Raw genomic sequence first — 2,135 nt, 5'->3', positions numbered from 1 at the left:
GTGACCCCGTGACCCCGACCCCATCCCCCACAGCACCTCCGAGCGTGAACCTCGCACACACGTGTGAACACGTGAACGCACACGCGTGTGGCCAGCGTGAGAACCCGGTGTGAGGCCCTCGTGCAAGGGACCGGCCCCGTGCAACGTCCCCGTGCGACAACCCCCTGTGCAACGTTCCCTCCACCACGCCCCCGTGCAACACCGTCTTGCCACGTCCCTGGTGCAAGGTCCCTGTGCGAGGTCCCGGTGCTGGATGCAGTTGCGGGGTCTCCATGCACCATCCCCGTGCAACGTCCCCGTGCAACGTCTCCATGGCCAGACCCCCCCACTGCAGTGTTCCCGTGTGAGGTTCCCCGTGCAAGCCTCTGGTGCAAGGTCTCCACGGCCAGGTCCTGGTGCAAGGTTCCTGTGCGATGTCCCCGTGGCAAAGCCCCCCCGTGACCATGTCCCTGTGCGAGGTTCCCCATGTGAGCCTCTGGTGCAAGGTCTCCACGGCCAGGTCCTGGTGCAAGGTTCCTGTGCGATGTCCCCGTGGCAAAGCCCCCCCGTGACCATGTCCCTGTGCGAGGTTCCCCATGTGAGCCTCTGGTGCAAGGTCTCCACGGCCAGGTCCTGGTGCAAGACCCCATTGCAGCGTCCCCATAGCCAGACCCTGTGGCCAGGCCCCGGTGCAAGGTCCTCGTGCGAGGTCCCCGTGGCAAAGCCCCCGTGGCCAGGTCCTGGTGCAAGGTCCCCGTGTGACGTCCCCGTAGCCAGACCCCGTGGCCAGGTCCTGGTGCAAGGTCCCTGTGCGATGTCCCCGTGGCAAAGCCCCCTGTGACCGGGTCCCTGTGCGAGGTCCTCATGGCCAGGTCCTGGTGCAAGGTCCCTGTGCAAGCTCCCAATGCCAGATGCAGTTGTGGGGTCTCTATGCACAATCCCATGCACCATCCCCGTGCGACGTCCCCATGGCAAAGCCCCCCCCGTGGCCAGGTCCTGGTGCAAGGTCCCCATGCGACGTCCCCGTGGCAAAGCCCCCGTGGCCAGGTCCTGGTGCAAGGTCCCTGTGCAAGCTCCCAATGCCAGATGCAGTTGTGGGGTCTCTATGCACAATCCCATGCACCATCCCCGTGCGACGTCCCCATGGCAAAGCCCCCCCCGTGGCCAGGTCCTGGTGCAAGGTCCCCATGCGACGTCCCCGTGGCAAAGCCCCCGTGGCCAGGTCCTGGTGCAAGGTCCCCGTGTGACATCCCCGTGGCGAAGCCCCCCCTGTGACTGGGTCCCCGTGTGAGGTCCTTGTGGCCAGGTCCCGGTGCAAAGTCCCCGTGTGACATCCCCGTGGCAAAGCCCCCATGGCCAGGTCCTGGTGCAAGGTCCTCGTGCGAGGTCCCCGTGGCAAAGCCCCCGTGGCCAGGTCCTGGTGCAAGACCCCATTGCAGTGTCCCCGTAGCCAGACCCCGTGGCCAGGCCCCGGTGCAAGGGTCCCCGTGTGACGTCCCCGTGGCAAAGCCCCCGTTACTGGGTCCTGGTGCAAGGTCCCCGTGCGACGTCCCCATGGCCAGGTCCTCGTGCAAAGTCCCCGTGCGACGTCCCCGTAGCCAGACCCCGTGACCGGGTCCTGGTGCAAGGTCCCCGTGTGACGTCCCTGTGGCAAAGCCCCTGTGGCCAGGTCCTGGTGCAAGGTCCCCGTGCAACGTCCCCGTAGCCAGACCCCGTGGCCAGGTCCCAGTGCAAGGTCCCCGTGCGACGTCCCCGTGAGCGTGTCCCCGTGCGAGGTCCCCGTGAGCGTGTCCCCGTGCGAGGTCCCCGGTGCTGACGCCGGGGTCCCCGCAGGCCGGGAGGAGTACGTGGCCACCTTCAAGGGCAACGAGTTCTTCTGCTACGACCTGTCGCACAACCCCATCCAGAGCAGCACGGACGAGCTCACGCTCGCCTTTCGCACGCTGCAGCGCAACGGGCTGCTCCTGCACACGGGGAAATCCGCCGACTACCTCAACCTCTCGCTCAAGAGCGGCGCCGTTTGGCTCGTCATCAACCTGGGCTCCGGCGCCTTCGAGGCCCTGGTGGAGCCCGTCAACGGCAAGTTCAACGACAACGACTGGCACGACATCCGCGTCACCCGCAACCTGCGCCAGGTAGGGGCGGGGCGGGGGAGG

General features: G+C 67.2%; 1 protein-coding gene across 1 annotated transcript in view; it reads left to right on the top strand.

The window, feature by feature from the left end:
* The window catches only part of LOC106900781 (neurexin-2-like), a 29,144-nt gene that overhangs the window by 18,316 nt on the left and 8,693 nt on the right, over window positions 1–2,135 (top strand). Inside the window, exon 4 of the mRNA XM_014962917.1 lies at window positions 1,636–2,114. Coding sequence (XP_014818403.1) covers window positions 1,636–2,114 — 479 coding nt within the window. The remainder of the gene's footprint in view (window positions 1–1,635; window positions 2,115–2,135) is intronic.

Source organism: Calidris pugnax, unplaced genomic scaffold, assembly GCF_001431845.1.
Source record: "Calidris pugnax isolate Ruff unplaced genomic scaffold, ASM143184v1 scaffold880, whole genome shotgun sequence".
NCBI lineage: Eukaryota > Metazoa > Chordata > Aves > Charadriiformes > Scolopacidae > Calidris > Calidris pugnax.
The sequence above is the reverse complement of the archived record's forward strand: the minus strand, read 5'-3'. Positions and strand labels throughout refer to the sequence as shown.